The sequence below is a fragment of the Tachyglossus aculeatus genome, chromosome 4, assembly GCF_015852505.1.
Source record: "Tachyglossus aculeatus isolate mTacAcu1 chromosome 4, mTacAcu1.pri, whole genome shotgun sequence".
In the NCBI taxonomy this organism is placed as follows: Eukaryota; Metazoa; Chordata; class Mammalia; order Monotremata; family Tachyglossidae; genus Tachyglossus; species Tachyglossus aculeatus.
In genome coordinates, this window is record NC_052069.1 from 101914957 (window position 1) to 101937255 (window position 22299).

General features: G+C 44.1%; 1 protein-coding gene across 1 annotated transcript in view; it reads left to right on the plus strand.

Moving 5' to 3' along the window:
* Positions 1–22299, plus strand: part of GOLGA1 (golgin A1) — a 45054-nt gene that overhangs the window by 8356 nt on the left and 14399 nt on the right. Inside the window, exons 3-15 of the mRNA XM_038745074.1 lie at positions 9371–9445; positions 10217–10314; positions 11210–11242; positions 14761–14889; positions 15164–15333; positions 16267–16378; positions 17265–17360; positions 18256–18381; positions 19289–19384; positions 19707–19802; positions 19902–19997; positions 20817–20957; positions 21503–21598. Of these exons, the coding sequence (XP_038601002.1) occupies positions 9371–9445; positions 10217–10314; positions 11210–11242; positions 14761–14889; positions 15164–15333; positions 16267–16378; positions 17265–17360; positions 18256–18381; positions 19289–19384; positions 19707–19802; positions 19902–19997; positions 20817–20957; positions 21503–21598 (1364 nt within the window). The remainder of the gene's footprint in view (positions 1–9370; positions 9446–10216; positions 10315–11209; positions 11243–14760; positions 14890–15163; positions 15334–16266; positions 16379–17264; positions 17361–18255; positions 18382–19288; positions 19385–19706; positions 19803–19901; positions 19998–20816; positions 20958–21502; positions 21599–22299) is intronic.

The window sequence follows — 22299 nt, forward strand, 5'->3', positions numbered from 1 at the left end:
AACAAAACATAGTAACAAAATAAAATAAATAGAATAAATATGTACAAGTAAAATAAATAGAGTAATAAATATGTACAGACATATATACATATATACCGGTGCTGTGGGGAGGGGAAGGAGGTAAGGCGAGGCTGTACAAACATATATACATGTATACAGGTGCTGTGGGGAGGGGAAGGAGGTGGGAGGAGGGGGAGAGGAAAGAGGGGGCTCAGTCTGGGAAGGCCTCCCGGAGGAGGTGAGCTCTCAGTAGGGCTTTGAAGGGAGATGTGCCTTCAATAAAGCTTTGAAGCAGAGGAGAGTAATTGTCGGGTTTGAGGAGGGAGGGCGTTCCAGGCTAGAGGCAGGATATGGGCGAGGGGTCAGTGAGGAGCCAGGCGAGATTGAAGTACAATCAATCAATCAATCGTATTTATTGAGCGCTTACTGTGTGCAGAGCACTGTACTAAGCGCTTGGGAAGTACAAGTTGGCAACGTATAGAGACGGTCCCTACCCAGCAGGTTAGCATTAGGGGAGCAAAGTGTGCGGGCTGGGCTGTACTAGGAAAGTAGTTACCTTGCCTCATCCCCCTCTCCCTTCTGCATCGCCCTGACTTATTCCCTTTGCTCTTCCCCCCTCGCGGCCCCACTCCACTTATGTACATATCCGGCATTTCATTTATTTGTATTCAATCAATCAATCAATCAATCGCATTTACTGAGTGCTTACTGTGTGCAGAGCACTGTACTAAGCGCTTGGGAAGTACAAGTTCATGTCCGTCTCCCCCTTTCTGGACTGTAAGCTCGTTGTGGGCAGGGAAGTATGTTTGGTTTTTGTTGTATTGTACTCTCCCAAGCGCTTGGTACAGTGTTCTGCACATACCTCCTCCAGGAGGCCTTCCCAGACTGAGCCCCCTCCTTCCTCTCCCCCTCGTCCCCCTCTCCATCCCCACCATCTTACCTCCTTCCCTTCCCCACAGCACCTGTATATTTGTGTGTACATATTTATTACTCTTTCTTACCTCCTTCCCTTCCACACAGCACCTGTATATATGTATATACGTTTGTACATATTTATTACTCTATTTTACTTGTACATATCTATTCTATTTATTTTATTTTGTTAGTATGGTTTTGTTCTCTGTCTCCCCCTTTTAGACTGTGAGCCTACTGTTGGGTAGGGACTGTCTCTATATGTTGCCAATGTGTACTTCCCAAGCGCTTAGTACAGTGCTGTGCACAAAGTAAGCGCTCAATAAATACAATTGATTAATTGATTGATTACTCTGTTTATTTTACTTGTACATATCTGTTCTATTTATTTTATTTTGCTAGTGTGTTTGGTTTTGTTCTCTGTCTCCCCCTTCTAGACTGTGAGCCCACTGTTGGGTAGGGACTGTCTCTATATGTTGCCAACTTGTACTTCCCAAGCACTTTGTATACAGTGCTCTGCACACAGTAAGCGCTCAATAAATACAATTGATTGATTGACTACTCTGTTTATTTTACTTGAACATATCTATTCTATTTATTTTATTCTGTTAATATGTTTGGTTTTGTTCTCTGTCTCCCCCTTCTAGACTGTGAGCCCACTGTTGGGTAGGGACCGTCACTATATGTTGCCAACTTGTACTTCCCAAGCGCCTAGTACAGTGCTCTGCACACCGTAAGCGCTCAATAAATACGATTGATTGATAGTAAGCGCTCAATAAATGAATGAATGAGGTGAGGTAGGAGGAGGCTAAGTGATTGAGTGCTCCGAAGCCAATGATGAGGAGTTTTTGTTTGATGTTGAAGTGGATGGGCAGCCACTGGAGTGTCTTGAGGAGTGGGGAAACTTGGCCTGAATATCTTTTTAGAAAAACGATCCAATCAGCAGAGTGAAGTATGGACTGAAGGGGGGAGAGACAGAAGGCTGAGAGGGAAGCAAGGAGGCTGATGCAGTAATCCAGGCAGGATAGGATAAGTGATTGTGTTTAGGAAGTAGCAGTATGTATCATAAATACATGCACACCTTTAATTGGCAGGCTGCACAGTCTTGGAAACAAATCTTCAAATTATTTTGGGGCGGCAGAGATAAGGAACTGATGGGAAGATGAACATTGCGCTCAATAAATACGATTCAGTGCATCATGACAAGAAGAAAAATAATGGCGATGTTTGCTTAGCGCTTCCTACGTGCCAGGCACTGTACTAAGGGCTGGGGTAGCTACTGGATAATTGGGGTGGACACAGTCCCGATCCCATCCAGAGCTCACGGTCCCTAGCCCCATTTTACAGATGAGGGAACTGAGGCAGAGAGCACTTAAGTGACCTGCCCAGGGTCACACAGCGGGCAGGTGGCGGGGCTGGGATTGGAACCCAGTCCTCCGATTCCCAAGCCCGTGCTCTGTCCGCTAAGCCACACCGCTTCTTCTGCTAGCCCGTACATTCAGAGTGGGGGGAGACTGGCTTCTTGAAAAGATTTTTTGCATGTTTCGTTTTGTTGTCTCTGTCTCCCCCTTCTACTGTGAGCCCATCGTTGGGTAGGGACTGTCTCTATATGTTGCCGACTTGTACTTCCCAAGCGCTTAGTACAGTGCTCTGCACACAGTAAGCGCTCAATAAATACGATTGATTGAATTAACTTTTAGACTGTGAGCCCACTGTTGGGTAGGGACCGTCTCTATATGTTGCCAACTTGTACTTCCCAAGCGCTTAGTACAGTGCTCTGCACACACAGTAAATGCTCAATAAATAGGATTGATTGATTGAAACTGGGAGCCCTCCTTAAGTAGGTTACATTTCACAGAGTCCAGTGCTTAGAACAGTGCTTTGCACACAGTAAGCGCTTAACAAATACCATCATTATTATTGGATCTGGGACCTTGGGGCACTTGCTGTTTGCCCCACCCTCCAACCCATTGCACTTGTGTGACTATAAATGCTATGCAATTAATTATTCACATGAATGTCTGTCTCCCTCTCTAGACTGTAAGCTCGTTGTGGGCAGGGAGCCTGTCTACCATCTCTACTGTAGTGTACTCTCTCGAGTGCTTAGTTCAGTGCTCTGCACACAGTAATAAATACCGTCGAGGATGACGGTGGGTAAGAGAATGTCCTGCTTCTAAAACAGGAACCAGAAATAGTAAAAAATAACCCGAAAGCCCCTAAAAACTAGGAACCAGAAATGGTCCGTCTCCTTCAGAGACTAAATTTCCCAAAAGGTTTTTTCTTAACATTTCCTATGTGCCCCTAGAGTCTAAGCTCCATGAGGACGGGGATTGCGTTTACTTTGTTGTGCTCTCCCAAGCACTGTAGTACAGTGCACAGTAAGTGCTGCATAAATGGTGTCGATTGATCGCCTAAAGTACATATCTTTTGTACATATCTATTCTATTTATTTTATTTTGTTAGTATGTTTGGTTTTGTTCTCTGTCTCCCCCTTTTAGGCTGTGAGCCCACTGTTGGGTAGGGACTGTCTCTATATGTTGCCAATTTGTACTTCCCAAGCGCTTAGTACAGTGCTCTGCACATAGTAAGCGCTCAATAAATACGATTGATGATGATGATGATAAAGTAGGATCTACAAGGGGGATATAGGAAAGTTTTGCTGTAACTCTGGTTCACTGGCTCCAGCTGCCCTGCTTCTCCAATCATAATTATGGTGCTTGTTAAGGGCTTACTGTGCACCAAGCACTGTACTAAGCGCTGGGCCAGATATAAGATCATCAAGTTGGACACAGTCCCTGACCCATCCCGTTCTCCACCCCAAATCTGGGACTCACCGTCCGAGCTCGGATGATCCCCTTCACCCGTTGCCCAGGATATGTCCGCTAGCCAAGCTGCCTTGCCATTTTCCTTTGGGAATTGGCCTTTCCATACAGCGAGTGATCATTTAACCATCTTGTTCGATGTGTTGTGTCTGTGGGAGAAGTTTAGGCCAGGCAATAAGGATCTGAACTTTCTGATAGTTTCCTCTTTGTTAATTCCAGTCCTCCGCTGATTTGAATTCTTGCTTGTGAATCCCCTCAGTTCCCTCAAAGTGCATATATTCAATACACCGTTTGGCTAGATTATAATAATAATAATAATAATGATGGCATTTAGTAAGCTCTGGGGAGAATACAAGGTGAGCAGGTTGTCCCCCGGGGGGGCTCACAGACTCAATCCCCATTTTACAGATGAGGGAACTGAGGCCCAGAGAAGTGAAGTGACTTGCCCATAGTCACCCAGCTGACAAGTGGCGGAGCCGGGATTGGAACCCATGACCTCTGACTCCAAAGCCCGGGCTCTTTCCACTGAGCCACGCTGCTTCTCCTAATGATTATGATTTGGGAATTAGGGAATGCTCTTCCAATTATGCTTGGGCTTGGCGTGATGCATTGTAGAAGAAACTGCTTATACTCTGTATAAGCCACTTGTGCTTCCCAAGCACTTAGTACAGTGCTCTGCATCATCATCATCATCATCATCAATCGTATTTATTGAGCGCTTACTATGTGCAGAGCACTGTACTAAGCGCTTGGGAAGTACAAATTGGCAACACATAGAGACAGTCCCTACCCAACAGTGGGCACACAGTAAGCGCTCAATAAATACAATTGAATGAATGAATACTCATGCACATGGCATTTGGGCAGGTAAGTACTTCTGCACAAGTTTGCCTTAACACAAGATTTCGCAAGAGTCTTGCGTTATAAAAGAACTGGTTGTATTGTGCCTGTAAATAAGCGTCTCGAGAGGTATGCTGAGAACCCATTGCTTCTTCAGGGCCACTCCCAAAGCCTTTTTCAGATCAATCAATCAATCAATCGTTTTTATTGAGTGCTTACTATGTGCAGAGCACTGGACTAAGCGCTTGGGAAGTACAAGCTGGCAACATATAGAGACAGTCCCTGCCCAACAGTGGGCTCACAGTCGAAAAGATGAGTAAGATTTCTGAATCTCATGTAAGAAATTATTTCAAAAATATCTGAACCTAACCTATGTTAAGGGATTTTACATGCTGCCCTGGTATGTCCCCTTGTAGTCATCATGAGAAGGAATGGATGAGCCATTTTCCCCTGTCTTCCTCGTTTATGGTTGTTCTGTAGTCCCTTAGCATTCATGGATTTTTTTTGTTTTTGTTTTAAGTTTAGCCTCTCTGTGGCTGGACAGTGCCCGACCTCAGCCCCTGCTAACATCTTGGTTGCCGGTAGCTGCAAGCCCTAGGCTGGCTGTCAATTGTTGAATCCACTTTTCCTGTTGGACGCATGTAGACTTCACCTCATTTTCTAGGGCTTTTTAACCAATCCCGGGAAAATACGGAGGGAATAACAGTTTCGCAGCCGCAAATGCTGGCCTTCCAGATTGATTTTACTGAGGTCAGGTCAGGATAAAATACAGTATTTTGCATCAAAAACTAAAACCTTTTCCTGATGGAGTTTGAAATGCAGTCAGTAGAATGTACTGAGTACCTAATGTGCCTGGATCGGTGAACTAATCATATGGGAGAGTACTAGAGTAGTAAAAGACACTATCCCTTACCTCCAAAATCTTAATGAAGGAGATGTATAAATTATTTACAAGTAGTGAAAATGTGAGGAAGAACCAAGGCTAATGTTGGAAGCAAGACAAACGTATCTGAAGTAAAAAGAAAATGGAAAGATGGATAAGTGAACCAATAAGGGTTTGAATAACATATGTAAGTTGAAATATACAAAAGTCTTCTGGGTGACTTACAGTGCATAAATACCGAGGAGGTAGGTGGGAGGATATTTCTGTGGCGAGGAAAACTAACTGGGGAAAGACTACCTCTTGGAGAAAAAACTGGGATTTTAGGAAGGCTTGGAAGATGAGGAGAACGGTGGTCTGGTGGATTTTTACGATGGCGGGGAGAGGCGGGGAAGGGAGACCAGGGGTGGGGGGAACAGAGGACTCCAGGCAGTAGTCCATCAGTTGTATTTATTGAGAGCTTAGCCTGTGCAGAACACTGCACTAAGCACTTTGGAGAGTGCAATATAGCACATTCCCTGCCCACAGTGAGCTTACAGTCTAGAAAGGAGACAGACATAAATAAATAAATTACGAATATTTACATAAGTACTGTGGGGTGGGGGTTGGGGATGCTGGGGTAGGTACAGGATAATCAGGTCAAACACAGTCATTGTCCCAGATGGGCTCACAGTCCAAGGGGGAGAGAGAACAGGTATTGAATCTGCGTTTTAAAGATGAGGAAACTGAGTCACAGTGAAGTGATTTTTCCAAGGTCCCACAGCAGGTAAGTGGTAGGACCCAGGTCCTCTGATTCCCGGGCCTGGGCCCTTTCCACTAGGGAACACTGCTTCTAAGTCTTTGTGGGCAGGGAACGTGTGTTTCCTCTTATGATTTCCAACATGCCCAGTGCTGGACTTCAAACGTAGGTGCTCAGTAAGTATCATTGATTGATCAAAGCGATTGCAGTTGGGGATGACGATTAAGGAGATAAGAAGGAAGGGGACGATTGTTTTAGAAGGTGAGAGGGAAAGGTGAACGGCATGGGGAAAGGGATAGGGAATGCAAAGGGTACCAGCATCCAACAAGGCTAACTGAGTGCTTTGCATTATCAGAAGGTTTATAAACAATAAAATAAGACCAAATTTTACCTTTGCTAAGTTTTGATTCTTAGGAAGAACTTGGTAGAGCTGGTGAAGGAATGTAAGAGCAACCTAGATGATCATGGGAGAGGGTTAGTTTCTGTAAGACATTAATTTGAAAAGACTAGGACTCTTTTGAATGCAAAGCAAAGGCTGAGAAAGGTTTCCAAAAGAATACAAAATCATGAAGAACTCAGGCAAGGGAAACAAGAAATTGATGTTCAAACCCCTTAATGCCAGGATGAGGATGCAGTTATTGCATTCCTGAAAATCCCCGTTACTCAAAATGGAGGTGTGTACAGTCGGTTCAGTGGGAAATAAGACCTTAGAGGAAAATGACTTAACAGCTGAAACAGTACGTGGCTCCTGCCACAGCAGATGAAATTCAAGAGGGTTATGGAAAGCAAAGGCCTTTAGAGTTTATTTCATTCATTCATTCATTCATTCAATTGTATTTATTGAGCGCTTACTGTGTGCAGAGCACTGTAGGAGATTAAAACTTGAAGTGAATTATTATACTTGTTTCTCTGACCCTTATCATCATCATCAATCGTATTTATTGAGCGCTTACTATGTGCAGAGCACTGTACTAAGCGCTTGGGAAGTACAAATTGGCAACATATAGAGACAGTCCCTACCCAACAGTGGGCTCACAGTCTAAAAGTTATCAGTGATCTATAAGGCTCGGGAGTAAACCACTCACAGTGACATCAGGGTGTCCTACCTCAGCTGTGACAGCCTAACATTCCCTTCTCAAATGGTTTACGCCAACCCCTGTTTGGGGCAGCCATTGATTTATAATCAGTGCTGAAGTTAAAGAGAACCAAAATGGGCTAACCAAACGGAGATCTTTTCCACTTCTGGCAACACAAACCTAAGATTGAGTGGTTCTTTAATAGTTGGCCAGATCCAACTATTGGACTATAGCTCACTGTGGGCAGGGAATGTATCTGTTTATTGTTGTATCATACTCTCACAAGCGCTTTCTACAGAGCTTCGCACACAGTAAGCGCTTAATAAGTATGACTGGATGAAGGAAGGCATTCCCCGGTGATCCCCTCTGGCCACCCTTGTGGGGGGCAATTGGGGGGAGGCGGAGAAGGGACGGTGAGGTGAACTGTGGAGCTATGCATGCCCAACTCCGGCGAGGACTTGAGAAGTAGAGGTAGAGAAAGGGAAGCATCAGTGAGTTCCTTTTCCCTCTGTCTCCCCCTCCTCTGTGTTTCCGACCCCTTTCTACCCTCCCATTTTCTTCTCTTAGTCCCGCTCTTTTTGTTTGACCCGCCTCTTTTCTGCCTCGACCCCCACTTCCTCCCTTCTGCCTCTTTTCTCTCCACCTTGAAAATGAAAAGCTGACAGCCCAGGTTATAATCTGCCCCCATGTCCTGATCCCGTGCTCAAATGCACAACCATTTCTTTATTCAATCGTATTTATTGAGCGCTTACTGTGTGCAGAGCACTATACTAAGTGCTTGGGAAGTACAAGTTGGCAACGTATAGAGACGGTCCCTACCCAACAGCAGGCTCAGTCTGTAAGGGGGAGACAGAGAACAAAACAAAACATACTAACAAAATAAAATAAATAGAATAAATATGTACAAATAAAATAAATATATACAGGTGTTATGTAATGGGGTCACTTGAAGCAGCATGGCTCAGTGGAAAGAGCCCGGGCTTTGGAGTCAGAGGCCGTAGGTTCAAATCCCGGCTCCGCCACTTGTCAGCTGTGTGACTTTGGGCAAGTCAGTTCACTTCTTTGTGCCTCAGTTACCTCATCTGTAAAATGGGGATTAAGATTGTGAGCCCCCCGTGGGACAATCTGATCACCTTGTAACTTCCCCAGCGCATAGAACAGTGCTTTGCACATAGTAAGTGCTTAATAAATGCCATCGTTATTATTATTATTATTATTTTCAACTGTTTTCCTCCAAACCATCCATTTTAAGACAGTGAGTGCTTCCAGACCCAATTTATCCTCACGCCTCTCCCATAACTCAGCCGCACATTTCTCCCTCACTGTGCCTTGTTCTGGTCTGTAACCTGAAACTCCCTCTCTCTGCATATCCAGGCACAACTAATCTGCCCTTATTCGAAGGCTAAAATCACATCTCCAGTGCATCCAAAGATAGGTATTGTAGGAAGGACTTTGCCTATTCTGCCGTCCCGTTCTGTCCAAATCGTGTGTTCTGGCCAACTGAGTATCTGCGTTCGGTTCTCCTTGCAGTATTATTGAGGGGGTTTTTAACAGGGTCTGTTATCTGCTTAAATAGCATTCCTTGACAGAGCTTTATTGCATTACAGCCAATTCAAAACTGCATTATGATAACTATGTTCCTGTAGTCTTCTGTTGGGTTCTTTCCCAATCAAGTAACAAAACTATGCGTTATAACAAATGTCTGAACTCAACACAGCGGAAGGCAGTATATGAAATTTGCTACCATCAGAAATTGTGCCAACTAAAAATATTACTAAGTCCAGTAGGGACTTGGATAAGTTCATGGGTTAAAACTTTACACAGTCCCATACATTTACTACCCTAAATCCAGCACATGGTCTCTGTGAGCCAGTGTGAATAGGACCTTCTGTTTGTACCTGCCATTTACGCCCACGGTTAGTTTGGAGTAGAACTGTCTGTCTATGGTATTCATTGTTAAGGAAAACTAGGCAAGAGCCTTCCCTTAACAGGAATGATTTTCAAGTTAAGAAAATCATTATCATTTACCACTCATTTTTTTTTTTTCATTTCCTTTCCTAATGTCTCTCCATTCCTGGTCTGTGCATCTCCCTCACCCAAGAGTATGCTGAACAGGTCCGAAACTTGCAGAAGATGAAAGAGAAGCTTGAAATTGCATTAGAAAAGCATCAGGATTGTATGTATTTTTTTTTATCATCTTCTTAATCTTGCCTGGCTTAACTGTTTTAATGTATTAGTACTGTTTTAAAATATAAAAGCAGTATGTTATGCTTTTCTCCCAGAAACTCAAATACCTAGTTTTCAGAGTTACCTATTCAGTAATCCGGCATTGGTTCTAGATTTTTTTGGTTCACTGTCTTTTCATAACTACGGTAGTTTGAAATGTACACGTTTCTTAGGAGTGAATGACTTATTTGCATTTGGCACTTCATGGAAACTGGTAAAATTGCCTAGTAGCTTCCTTCAGTCATTCATTCATTCAGTCAATCGTATGTATTTAGCGCTTACTGTGTGCAGAGCACTGTACTAAGCAGTCAGCAGAATGGGTTAGTGATTTGGAGCACTGGATTCCAATTCAGGAGAACTGAAGTCTCCAACTTCAGAGCCCCTTTTGGAAAAGTCATAAAAAAATTTTGCGTATTGGCCGATCTGTTCCCTTCAAGAGAATATTTGAAAAGCAAAATCAAAAGATATGGAGTTAGTTTAATGCAGTATCTTGGAGTATAGAGGGTATTTTTCGTAAAAAAAAAAAAGAAAACTAGCACATAGAGCCCAGAGCTGTCTGATAAGGAACAGTTTTCTAGCCGTGTAACCCTTATTTATGTGTCTTTTAACATTATATTGTAACATTTCTGTAGGTAACGGATGTTAAGTACATAGCATATTAATCGTAATGTCCCTTAAGTGTTCCCTCCCACCCCCTCACCTGGAGACTCTTTGTTAACAGCTTCTTTGAGGAAACTTCAAGAGCAAAATGAGACGTACCAGGCAAACAGAGCCAAAATGGCAGAAGGAATGGCTATGACTTTAGAAAAAAAGGACCAGGTAAAATGCGTATGTCAGGATCGTACAGGACTGTATAAGAAGATCCTTGTTCAATATTGTGACGGATTCATGCGGCTAAACTTTAACGTGGCTTTACGGCCCAAATTGAGGCACTGTGCTGTTTTCTAGTGCATGCTCTGAAAACCTTCAGTTTGGGCAGTGGGGAAAATAAAGAAGGGATTTTTAATAGCAATAATGGGGGACAGGTGGGAATCCCAAAATCGTGTTTCAGGCTTGTGGGTGGGAAAAAGAAAATGCCACAATTTAAAAGAATGAGGTATCTGGGAATGCAGTTGTCGGTGGAACCTAATCCCATTTCTCTTTAGGTATTAGGTCTCTAAGGTCTTACCTGCATGAAAGTTGTTATATCTGTAACAAGATTTTCTGTGTAAGGAAGGTGCAGGAGTTTTGGATAGAAGTCACTTCAGGCAAAATGCTCTCTCTTTTTCCCTTCCCTCTTGGGGCACATATACATGTTTGGGAAGGGAGAGGGAGGGCAAGCAATTCCTGTACTCCCTTAACATGAGAGATTGTGAACCGGGCTAGTAAAAATTGTAAGGTATGATCATTCATAGGTGTCATTTCTTTTCCGACAGAAGGTTAAATTTGGGAAATGATCTGTGATCAGAGCAAGCACAGAGAGGTGCCATGGCCCATTTAAGATTGTACTACTCTTGGACAATGTTCTTAATGTTTGAGCAGAAGAAGTGCTCTGGATGTTGCATGTCTGTCCAGGCTAGGATTTTCACCATTTGTATTCCATTAGTTTGGTTTCATTTTCATACTCCCATAGGAAAGTTTGGTAACACATTTTTCTTATCTAGTCTTTGTTGTTTCCATTTATTCTTATACATTTTAGAGTTTGGGGTGAATTATGGGTATTTTTTATTTTTAGGAATGGACTGAAAAGTTGACTCAGCTTGAAAAGGTGAGTTCTGTCTTTTTAATTTATCTGGTGGTGGGGGGTCACATTTTACTGTTTTGTGTTGTCAGTGAGATTCGTTCTCCAACTAACAATCATTGAAGTCCAACTCTTTAACAACAGTTGCTCTTTTTTAAATGGTATTTAAGCACTTACTATGTACCAGGCACTGTACAAAGTGCTGCTTCTGCTCATATAGGAGCACACTACACTTCTGTGCTTATATAACTGTCCCATGCTCATGACAATGTATTAGGTGCGGGATTATTAGTGTAATTTTTTTTTCTTTGTTTTTTTTATGGTATTTAAGTGCTTACTCTCTGCCAGGCACTCATACTAGGCACTGGGCTAGATACAAACCAATCAGGTTAGACACAGTCCGTGTCCCATGTGAGACTCAGTTAAATTCCCATTTTACAGATGAGGTAACTGAGGCACAGAGAGGTTCAGTGACTTGCCCAAGAAGATGTGTGCCAGAGCCAGGATTAGAACCCAAGTCCTCTGGCTCCCAGGCCTGAGCTCCTTTTGTTGTTGTTGTTTCGTTTTTCTTTTATGGCATTTGTTGAGCACTTACTGTGTGCCAGGCACTATACTCAGCACTGGGTTAGATACAAAATAGGTTGGACACAGTCCCTGTCCCACATGGGGCTCGCAGTCTTAATCCCCAATTTACAGATGAGCCAACTGAGGCACAGTGAAGTTAAATGCCTTGCCCAGGGTCACACAGACAAGTGGCGGAGCTGGGATTTAGAACCCAGGTTCTTCTGATTCCCCGGGCCCATGCTCTTTAAACTAGGACACGCTGCCCCTGAAGTGGAAGGTGTACCTGAAAATAGCTCCCTGCACCCCTTTCTCTTTGGTGACTAAAAATTAGAAAACTTGAGAACACCAAGGTGGAGAGTATTCTCAGGAATCAGTTATCGAGCCGAAAGGCCACGCAGCGAACAACTCTAGCCGCTCCGTCAACTCCAGCTGCCCACTAGTGCTTTGCCAGAAGTAGTTCCATCTTGTCTCCCAGAGATAATAATAATGATGATAGCATTTATTAAGTGCTTACTATGTGCAAAGCACTGTTCTAAGCGCTGGGATGAAGGGAAGATTAGAGTTTGTTGAATTTGGAATGGGAAAGTATGTAGTACTCAGGGTGCTCAGCAATGTTAACCCTTTCGGCCCTCCTGGCTAGAAGCAGAATGGTACAGTGGATAGAGCACGGGCCTGTGTCAGAAGGTCATGCATTCTAATCCCGGCTTGGCCGCTTGTCTGCTGTGTGACCCTGGGCAAGTCGCCTCACTTCTCTGGGCATCAGGTACCTCCTCTGTAGAATGAGGATTGAGGCTGTGAGCCCCACATGGGACGGGGACTGTGTCCAACCCGATTTGCTTGTCTAAACCCAGCCCTTAGTACAGTGCCTGGCGCAAGTTAAGCGCTTAACAAATACAAAATTAAAAAAAGTAATAATCAGTCAATCAATCAATCATATTTATTGAGCGCTTACTGTGTGCAGAGCACTGTACTAAGCGCTTGGGAAGTACAAGTTGGCAACACATAGAGATAGTCCCTACCCAACAGTGGGCTCACAGTCTAAAAGGGGGAGACAGAGAACAAAACCAAACATACTAACAGAATAAAATAAATAGAATAGATATGTATAAGTAAGATAAATAAATAGATAAATAAATAGAGTAATAAATATGTACAAACATATATACAGGGGCTGTGGGGAAGGGAAGGAGGTAAGATGGGGGATGGAGAGGGGTACGAGGGGGAGAGGAAGGAGGGGGCTCAGTCGGGGGAAAAGAATAATAATAATAATAATAATGACATTTATTAAGCGCTTACTATGCGCAAAGCACTGGTCTAATAATAATAATAATAATAATAATGGCATTTATCAAGCACATGTCCCTTTTCCTATTGCATATGCCTGGAAATGAGTCCTCTCTAAATTGAGAGTGAAATCATGGGTGCCGTGTGACATCTACTGAACCAGGAGTGAGTTTGAATATTAAAACCTGGATTTCTCATGTAATGCTAAAGTTAGCAAGACATGGAGTCAGAGGTCATGGGTTCAAATCCTGGCTCCGCCAATTGCCAGCTGTGTAACTTTGGGCAAGTCACTTAACTTCTCTGTGCCTCAGTTACCTCCTTGTAAAATGGGGATTAATACTGTGAGCCCCATGTGGGACAACCTGATCACCTTGTAACCTCCCCAGCGATTAGAACAGTGCCTTGCACATAGTAAGCACTTAATAAATGCTATTAAAAAAAATTTCCATAAGTTCTGTGAAAGAAAAGTCTGCTATGATGGTATTTTACCTTCCAGGTGGTACTATTTATAACAGAATTATTCATGCAGTTGATTTTTACATTTTAAGTTTTCCCAAGAAAAGTTCACACTAAAGCACTCCAAATGCAGTGTTTTTAATGTAAGTTAGATTGATAAATTTTCTGGGTTTAGAGCGTGTGAATTTAGAATTCTTCAAGCCATAAGTAATTTGAAGGGATTTCAGTCAGGATTTTTTTGTTTCTGATCATGTAGTGAAGAGGACCAATGTTAAGCAGTTTCTTTAGTTAGCCCATTAGCTAAAAACTCAATTCATTGCAAGGATTTTCATTTAAATGAAGCAAAAGGCCTGTTTGACAGATTTGACATGTAAAAGTCAATCGAGGATATTAAAAGGGCATATGCAGGACTTCAGATTCTGTATAGACTGTCTCCAAAAGAAAATCTAAAAATCAGAGCAAGAAATCATCAAGGAATTGTAATTCTCAGCAGGGTCTGGATCAGGAAGTTGTCCGTTAATGCTTGACAGTGGTTGATGCCAGGCATGCATAATTCATATTAGCTTGGTAACAGGAATCAGTTCTACCTGAAAATATTGTAAATTTGAAGGACCCTTGATCATAACTTCAGTTACTCCTGTCATTTAAGCTAGTTCAGGGTCCTTGTGAGTCAAGAGATTAAATGGACTTGGAATTGCCGTGGACACCTGTTTTAAATGAATATTGCCTTTCTTTTCTTTATGTTTGGTGATGTAGGGGAAGAGCAAGGGCTTGGGAGTCAGAAGGTCATGGGTTCGAATCCCAGCTCTGCCACTTGTCTGCTGTGTGACCTTGGGCAAGTCACTTCACTTCTCTGTAGCTCAGTTACCTCATCTGTAAATTGGGGGGGGTCAAGACTGTGAGCCCCATGTGGGACAGGGACTGCATCTAACCCAATTTGCATGTATCCACCCCCGTGTTCAGTACAGTGCCTGGCACATAGGAAGCGCTTAACAAATACCGTAGTTATTATTATTATATTCCCTTTTTTTTCCTTTTTTACTATAAAGCTATTACAAACTGTTCCATTTAGGCTACAGTTCATGCACTGTCATGATGATGTTTTTATTCATTTGTATGGTAAAATATTCCCCAAAGACCCTTCTTGAAAGAAGGATTTTGATGGTTTGCCTCCACACGCTTTAAAAAAAGGAAAAGACTTAATTTCCTGGGTTGGTATTTTGTTTCTGTTTTTTAAATAGGAAAAAAGGCTTCTCACAGCTCAGCTAGAGAAAATGAAGGACCAGAGCTTGAATCTTTTCCAAAAGAGAGATGAAATTGATGAACTAGAAGGTTTTCAGCAGCAAGAATTGGCTAAAATTAAACACATGGTGAGCTTAGTATAAGTGACGGTCTTTGGTGGCATATTCTCCAGGAGTAAAGTCTCTTGTCCTCTTGCGGGGTGGCTTAAAATGCAAAATTGAATGAGAAATCCATTTCCCATTCATAGCGCTTGGTACCTTCAAGGCACGTCAACTCTGCCTTAAGTTCAGAAATTGGGCCTGTCGGTTGAGCTCTCCTAAAAACTGAATCTGGGCGGTTGAGCGGCCTTTTTGACATTGTTGTTCCGTGTTTGTTGTGCGTATTTAACATCTTGATATCCAGCTTTTGAAAAAGGAGGAAAGTCTGGCCAGAGCGGAAGAAGAACTGAAGATGAGAACCAGTGAACTCAGCCACATCAGGGAGGAGCTGCTGGCTTCTAGTCACCTGTCAAGCGATCTGAGCCGGGAGCTGGAGGCATTACAGAAGCGGTACTCGGCGCTGGAAGAGCAGAGGTTCTTGCTTGGTCTGTGGGTCCCAAGGGAAGTGGTGTTATCACACCCCGAGTCCAGCCGGCCCACCTCCTTCCCCAAATGCATCTTGCCAACACGCACTGGCTCAAGAGGGATGAGGGCCGCTGCTCAGGACTGAGCTGGAACTGAGCTGTAAGCTGTGATCGGGGGGTCTGTTATAATGGTAGAGCAGAGTAATAATAACTGTGGTATTTGTTAAGTGCTTACTGTGTGCCAGGCACTGTTCTAAGCGCTGGGGTGGATACCGGCAAATCGAGTTGGGCACAGTCCCCGTCCCACGTGGGGCTCACATTCTCAATCCCCATTTTACAGATGAGGTAACTGAGACACAGAGAAGTAAGGGACTTGCCCAAGCTCACACAGCAGACAAGTGGCGGAGTCAGGACTAGAACCCAGGTCCTACTGACTCTCACGCCCATGCTCCATCCGCTGTGCCATGTTGCTTCTCTAGTGACCATAGGAAAATTCCTCTGCCCACTTTTTTTTTTTGCTCATTTGTTGTTGAGCAAAGCTTTGGTTATAAACAGCGGCAAGATTTCTCAAAGTTGATCGGTTATGGACCTTCCTCTTCATGGGCTTACCATTTTGTGGAGGAACAGAGTGGACTCCCAACCTTTAGATGATTAATGAACATGTATTTGAGACTCATGATGTGGGAGAGTCCATGTCTGTCCTCAGTTCTTTGAGACAGCGTGGTCTGACCCCAAAAACACTTGGGCCTAGGAGTCAAAAACTTGGATTCCAGCCCTGCTTCTGGCGTTGCTCAATAGGCAAATCTCTTAGCTTCTCTGTGAGAACTGAGAATTGTTGTGAGCGTCCTCTAAATTATGTCACGGCAGTGTTCTCGTCTGAGCTGTCCCTGTGTGATGACGGTGGTCGGCTACTGAATATGTTTTGCGCTGTCTTTCGATGAAGGGCCGACTTGATGGCGGCAGAAACAGATGCAGAAAGCAAGATCGCTGCCTTGGAGCAGAGGGGAATGGAATTACAGGCATCCATTCAGCAACTTTCTGGGGATCTGCAAAAGGTGAGTGGTGGGATTCTGCCTGGATTCCCTGGAGTGTGCAGTGGGCAGCCGGGTCTCTTGGATGGGAAAGAAAAAAGTCGACACCAGGGTTGAAATAGCCGAAGTGAAGGTACTAGCTTAACTTTGCTAAATGGCGCAGTTGGCCTTGTCCCTCTCTGGTGGAGCGGGAAAGGCACAGAGATAGCACTATTTGCAGGGAAAGTAGAAGTCCCTGATTGCTAAAAGAGGCAGGTGAGGTATCCTCCCTCTTCCAGCTATGTCCGTAAATGAGCATAATGGGTCCCAGATTTGGCTGACATTGCACTGAACTTCAAGGGGTGATGACTGCCAGCCAGAGAAGCAGCGCTGCGTACTGGATAGAGCACGGGGTTGGGTTCTAATCCTGACCCCGCCGCTTGTCTGCTGCGTGGCCTTGGGCAAGTCACTTCACTTCTCTGGGCCTCGTTTACCTCATCTGTAAAATGAGGATTAAGACTGGGAGCCCTACTGTGGGATAGGGAGTGACCAACCTGATTAACTTGTATCGACCCTAGCGCTTAGTGCAGTTCCTGGCACGTAGTAAGCACCTAACAATTACCATTCTGTGTAACACAGGGGTCTTACACACTTTTCTGTAATGTACCGATTTTCAGCTGATACGAACTCTAATCATTCTTGAGCCCTTTGCCTGATTTTAGGGATCGGCAAGAGGCCAGTGCAAATCGGTTCCCTTTTCAGCAACACTTGCCTCTAACTGGACCTTGAGCAATATTTTAGGTTTACTGCTTCAAAGGCCTCTATTATCGGGAGGTTTAAGAGGTTCTTGTGCACCATCTGATAGTTCTTTACTTCACTTCTTATACCTATTTCTAAAATCCTAAAGTCATACTCTTCCCTGGAACTATAGGCCCAGGGTGCTGCATCTGTTTCTGAGAAGAGATTGGGCATCCTGCAGGCTGAGCATGAATCACTGAAGCTCGAGAACGAGCAGCACAAACAGAAGGTAGGATACTTTGAGAAGCAGAGGAGGCGGTGGTAAATGAAGGAACCTGCCAACCACCTGTACCGTCACGGTGCTCTTTGCTGAGAAACGGCTGTAAGCCTCAGGGAATGGGGTTGCTATCATAGACAGTCACAGAACCTGGATTGGAGCAACAGGAGCACTACGACCAGGGTGGTTGGGTTTAATTCCCGTCCTGACTCGGCCTCTTCCCTGCTGAGGGGTCTTGAGCAGGTCACTTAACTTCTCTGTGCTTCAGTTACCTCATTTGTGAAATGGGTGTTAAATGCCTGTCCTCCCTCCAACTTAGACTGTGAGCCCCACGTGGGGCAGGGGCTGTGTCTGATCTGATTATCTTAGATCAGTGCCTAGTGGACCGTTTGGCACACAATATACGCCTAACAAATACCACGATTAAAAATAATAATAATAACTCACAGCAAATAATCGCCTTCTATTGGAGCATCTTCCAATTTCTTGGACAGACACCATTCTGGATAATTGCAGTGCCGCTTTTTGTCTCCTAATATATGTTGCCAACTTGTACTTCCCAAGCGCTTAGTACAGTGCTCTGCACACGGTAAGCGCTCAATAAATACGATTGACTGACTAATGCCTTAATAAAGCTTCTAGTCTGGACTGTATTTAGAAGCTTTAGGAGAGAGCCTTGTGGAGTTTGCTCAGTGAAAGTGTGGTTGAGAGGGTCTGCTGTTTCTCGAAGCTCTCCAGATCTGGCCTTGCCAAACCACCCCTTCCTCTGAAGAACAAGGCGTTAGTTTTCTGCTCTTCTGGGTTCAAAACCAGAAGGTTCCTCATTGCCAAGTACGCCAATTACATGTACTTTCAAAAATACTCGTTTTGTGGCCTCATGAAGTGAGTACCACCCCTTTTCCAACAGATGGCTGTTGAAGCTGAAGAGAGAGGGAAACTCATTGAGCATTTACAGGAGAAGGTCCTGTCTTTGGAGAAGAGACTAGAAGGAAACTTAACGGGGGACGAACATGTGCAGGAATTACTTAAAGAGGTAATTGACAACTTTCTCCTTTGGCGTCCGCTGAGATCAGAGGGGAGTGGTGGTAGGGTCTCCCATCAGCAACGTCAGGGCTGACAACCGGCCCTGAAGAATCGATTCCGGGGCTGATGATTTTCACAGTGCCCCTTGCATCCTCTCATCCCTGCCATTCGTGTTCTCACTGAGGCATGGATTTTAGAGAATGAGTAGGCGGGTGAAAATGCCCGTGTGGTCTTTGCCCCCATTAGCTAGCTACAGGATAACTGAGACTAGAACCCAGGTTTCCTGATTTCCAGAACAGTGCTCTTCCCAACAGCAATCAATCAATCAATCAATCAATCGTATTTATTGAGCGCTTACTATGTGCAGAGCACTGTACCAAGCGCTTGGGAAGTACAAATTGGCAACACATAGAGACAGTCCCTACCCAACAGTGGGCTCACAGTCTAAAAGACTAAAAGACAGCAGGGCTTAGAAATGCGTTAGGTGACGTCTGAATTCTGAATCCTGTGGATTGACCACTTGGTTGGAGGCAAAAAGTAATTCCCAGCTTTGGCCTGTCCAGGTGACAAGGAAAATATTCCATTGTCTCCACACTGCCCACCAGCACTAGCCCAGGAATTCCAGCTCCAGCCCTGATGAAGAAGTCAATCAGTCAATCAGTCGTATTTATTGAGCGCTTACTGTGTGCAGAGCACTGGACTAAGTGCTTGGCTGAAGTAGTAGGCCAAGCGTACACCCGTACTTTTTCTCCACTTGCTCTTTACCGACTCGCTTGTCAGAAGATGAGCAGAGGTGGAAGAGGAGGACCTTTTCACGGAGCGACGGGTGTCCCCGGCTTGGCAGGAAATGGAAAACGCACTTTAACCAGTCGAATTGATGATGTGGTGTTTGTGCTGTTTCTTTCCCTGATTTTCAGAAAACTGCGGTGGAGCAGAAGTTGGATGACACTAGGCAGCAGCTTTTGGCAGCTAGAACCAGTCATGCTGAAACTGTCAGTGTCCTGGAGACCCAGGTATCTCCTTCCTCTCTTCTGTGGGTCATCTGAGATTGGACAGGGAGAGCTGAGTGGGCATGATTGTGGCTCTTCGGGACTGGGTTCAGGAAACGGATTCTTCAAAATGGACCTTTCATCCTGGCCCTACGTCGCAGTTTTACGGGAAGCGTTCCCTGGACGATTCTGAAACCGAAATGTAACCCCACCTCTTAAATGAAGCTGGGAAGAGCAGCCTTTCCCTGCCCTGCTCCCCTCCAGGAGGAATGAATGAAAGGCATATTCTGTGTTCTCCTTCCACCTCCCTTCCTTAAGCTGATGTTTGCTGTGGATTTGGTTCCAGATCTCCAAACTGAATGGCCAAGTCACTGAGGGACAGGCACAACTGAACGAGCAAGAAGAATTTATAAAAGGATTCCGAGATCACAGCGCGAGTCAGGTGAAGCATTTCTTTAGAATATAACCCCTGGTGCTTGTCTTTCATGGTAGCCACGTGTATTAGGGAAAAGGTGACTTTCTTTTTCCCCCCCCAATTTAGGTGATGAAACTTGAGCAAGCACTACAGGTTTCTGAAGAGAAGCTAAAGAGGAGCAGTGAAATAGTGAGTGAGAAAGAAGTACAGATCAAAAAGCTCGTAAGTAAATATCAATCAATCAATCGTATTTATTGAGCGCTTACTGTGTGCAGAGCCCTGGACTAAGCGCTTGGGAAGTACAAGTTGGCAACATATAGAGACAGTCCCTACCCAACAGTGTTCTCAGTGTGTTGGGGAAATCGACTCTTCCCGCTAGACTGTAAGGTTGTTATGGGCAGGGAACGAATCTGCCGATTCTGATGATGATGAAGATGATAATAATAATAATAATAATAATAATAATAATAATGTTGGCATTTAAGCGCTTACTATGTGCCAGGCACTGTTCTAAGCCCTGGGGTAGATACAAGGTCATCAGGTTGTCCCACATGGGACTCACAGTCTTAATCCCCATTTTACAGATGAGGTAACTGAGGCCCAGAGAAGTGAAGTGACTTGCCCAAGGTCACACAGCTGACAAGTGGCGGACCGGGATTGGAACCCACGACCTCTGACTCCCAAGCCCGGGCTCTTTCCACTAAGCCACACTGCTTCTGTTGTGCTCTCCCAAGTGTTTAGTAAAGTGCTCTGCACGTAGTAAGCGCTCCTTAAATACCGTTGATTGATTCCATTTGGGTAACTCAATCAGTAGTATTTAGCGACCCAACTGGGTCATTCGGTGACTAGTGCCAGACTGTCAGTAAATGTGAGAGTGTATGGCCTCATTTTCCGAAGCAATTAAGCCTGTCCTCTTTGAAGCAAGTCCTAGATTTGCTAGGGTGAATGGGATGATGTTTTGGGGGATAACCAACCAGATAGGAGCAGAGGAGGAATTTTCCAGTTGCTATTAAATACGGCTTTTTTTTCTTTTCTCCAAAGCAATCTGATGTGGAAATGGAGAGCAGCAAATGGCAGCAGGAGATCTCAACCCTGAAACAACAAAGTGAAGAACAGGTTAATCAACTGAAGGCTCAAATAACTACCTTGAAAACTAATCAGACAGCGACACAAGGCATGATAGTAAGTGGAAAAGGGTGTGGCAGTTAGTCATCAAGGACACCACTTTGTAGCCAATTCAGAGAGGAATAAGAATCCAAAAGCACAAAGTGCAAACACAGTTTCGTTTTGTAAGCTATTCCCCCTGAGATAAGGTGAGCTTTTGTCTAGTTCTCAGGCTTTAAAAGCCACAGCCCCCAACTCTTCCCATCAATAGCCCCATGGCATTTCATTTATTATCAGAATGCTGTTGGGACTTTAGCCCCTGTTTTCTCTTCCCTCATGCTTCTCCAGCAGTGGTTCTTTACCCTCTGAGGGGCTCTGTGCCATAGTCTTTCCACCAAAATAACGAAATAATCACCAACTTTTGCTCTCCCTCAATCTCCTATTTCATTCCCACTCCCCCCAGGGCATTCCGGTTCCTTAATCTCCCCAGTTCTCCCCACGCCCCACTCAGGACATGCCGAGGATCCAAGAAAAGGAGTTACATCTTCAGAACGTGAAGATCAGTGTAAAAATGTGCCCTTCAGACGTAATTTCTTTTGATACGGAGTATTTCGAATTTTCAGGCAGAGCTAGAGAACGAGAATGCTGGCCTCAAAGAAAACAGAAATGAATGCGAAAGTTCTTTACAAAATCAGAAGCTTGAGTTGGAGAGACTGAAGGTATTTACTGAGTAGATCAGGTTTTTAACCAAATGAACTGCTTTTGGGGAAGATGTGCTGTTTGTTGCTTATTCATATAATTTATCGGGACAGAAAAGTCAAGTGCAAGGCTGAATGTCCTTATTGGTGCAAGGTTTCCTTTGTCATAAACAAGGCAATGTAGTTATAAGAGTGCAAGTTAATATTCAGATAGAGTAACCTGAAAAGATGAAATCTGTAAGTTTAGAAGATCATGGAATATCAAAAGCCCTCTGAAGAGTTACCAAAAAAAAAGTCCCTTATATTATCATAACACATTACTTTCAGAGAATTCAATTATTTTCTGTTAGAGGAATTTCTGTCTTCACAACCTCTTCTGAGACAGACAGAATCCATTCTCCTGTGGGCCCGGCAGTGCTGCATCGTAGTCATAGCATGTTGCATCATTATGAGGGAACTCACCTCTACAAGACTAACCCATAACTGGCAAGACTTTCATTTGAGGAGAACATAGTTCGCATCCTGTGGACCTACTTTGTGATTACATTAGCAAAAAATCCCCATCTTGGGAATGTGAAGCAAAGGAGCTTTAGTGTTTGTGGCTTTGAGAGTCACTGTGCTGGCTCAGTAGGTCCCATAAATAGCCTGGTCAGAGAGTGGATCTCGGCAGAGCTGTAGTCCCCTTCAGCCCTCCACCAAGCCCTCCACCTTGAAACATTTCA